Below are 1,139 nucleotides of genomic sequence, written 5' to 3'. Positions count from 1 at the left end.
AGAATTATGAGTTGTTGTGTGTAAATGATGACAGTTGTGTAGTTGTGTTTAACTTTTGGCACATGTATTTACCATTTTGCAACACAAGTGCATCACAGTGCAAAATGTGTTTTAGTTAGTGAGAATGTGTTAAGAGTTTTGCAAAAAGAGTGGATGAGATTTGCAAACAGTGTCTAAACTACCTGAATTTGTTTAAGGTTTTGCACAATGAGCCTGCACAATGGAGCAGCTTTTCTCCCCAAAACAGAGTGCACAGTGAGGCCACGAGATAGTATTGTGAGGCCACGACATAAAGTGGACCTTGGGGTGCTCCGTAGTTCTTTTCCTCTGAAAATGTCAAATGTTGGTTAATGACTTGCTTGGATCCCGATGATTGCCCCTTGCGGCTATATTTTTTATTGAAGTTGTTTTGATACATGTTCATTGGTGGTTAGAGCAACAGTGAAATGTTCATTCTATTTGATGAAATTGTGTGTGTAAAGCATGTGTGTGTGTGTGTGTGTGTGTGTGTGTGTGTGTGTGTGTGTGTGTGTGTGTGTGTGTGTCCTCAGTGAAGTGTATCAGTCTCTGCAGTAGCTTCCAGCTGCAGCAGTCAGTTCAGTTTCTGTTCAGTCTGACTGAGGGAGGTTTTTGTATGACGCTTTTTCACTGTGTGAACACATGCTGACTGTTGATAACATGAACACTCTGACAGTAGTAAACTGCTGCATCTTCAGTCTGGACTCCACTGATGGTCAGAGTGAAGTCAGAGTTTGATCCACTGCCTGTAAAACGATCTGGAATCCCTGATGCTCGAGTGCTAGCATAGTAAATGAGGAGTTTAGGAGTTTCTCCATCTCTCTGTTGGTACCAGGCTAAAAGGTGGTAGTTGCTATAAACATAAACATCCTGACTGGTCCTACATCTGATGGAGACGGAGCCTCCCAGAGCAGAGCTCACTGCTCCAGGCTGAGTCACTGTGACCTGGCCTCTGGACTCTGAGGATACAGAGACAAAAACATAAAGCAGCGTCATGGTTTTGAGGGCTTCATTTCAGAGGGACGGATGTTCATAGAGGAGAGGAGTTTGATTCTCTGGACTTTACCTGTGAAGCAGCAGCAGAGGAGAGTCCAGATGAGGACGCAGATCAAAGTCATGTT

The 1,139-nt window shown here is 43.7% G+C and overlaps 1 gene segment (V, D, J or C); it reads right to left on the bottom strand.

Moving 5' to 3' along the window:
- Window positions 1-645: 645 nt before the first annotated feature.
- Window positions 646-1,139, bottom strand: LOC123966918. The segment is given in 2 exon segments: window positions 646-977; window positions 1,085-1,139. Coding segments are annotated over 2 exon segments (384 nt in total).

This window comes from Micropterus dolomieu, unplaced genomic scaffold (genome assembly GCF_021292245.1).
Source record: "Micropterus dolomieu isolate WLL.071019.BEF.003 ecotype Adirondacks unplaced genomic scaffold, ASM2129224v1 contig_14552, whole genome shotgun sequence".
Taxonomy (NCBI): domain Eukaryota; kingdom Metazoa; phylum Chordata; class Actinopteri; order Centrarchiformes; family Centrarchidae; genus Micropterus; species Micropterus dolomieu.
The sequence above is the reverse complement of the archived record's forward strand: the minus strand, read 5'-3'. Positions and strand labels throughout refer to the sequence as shown.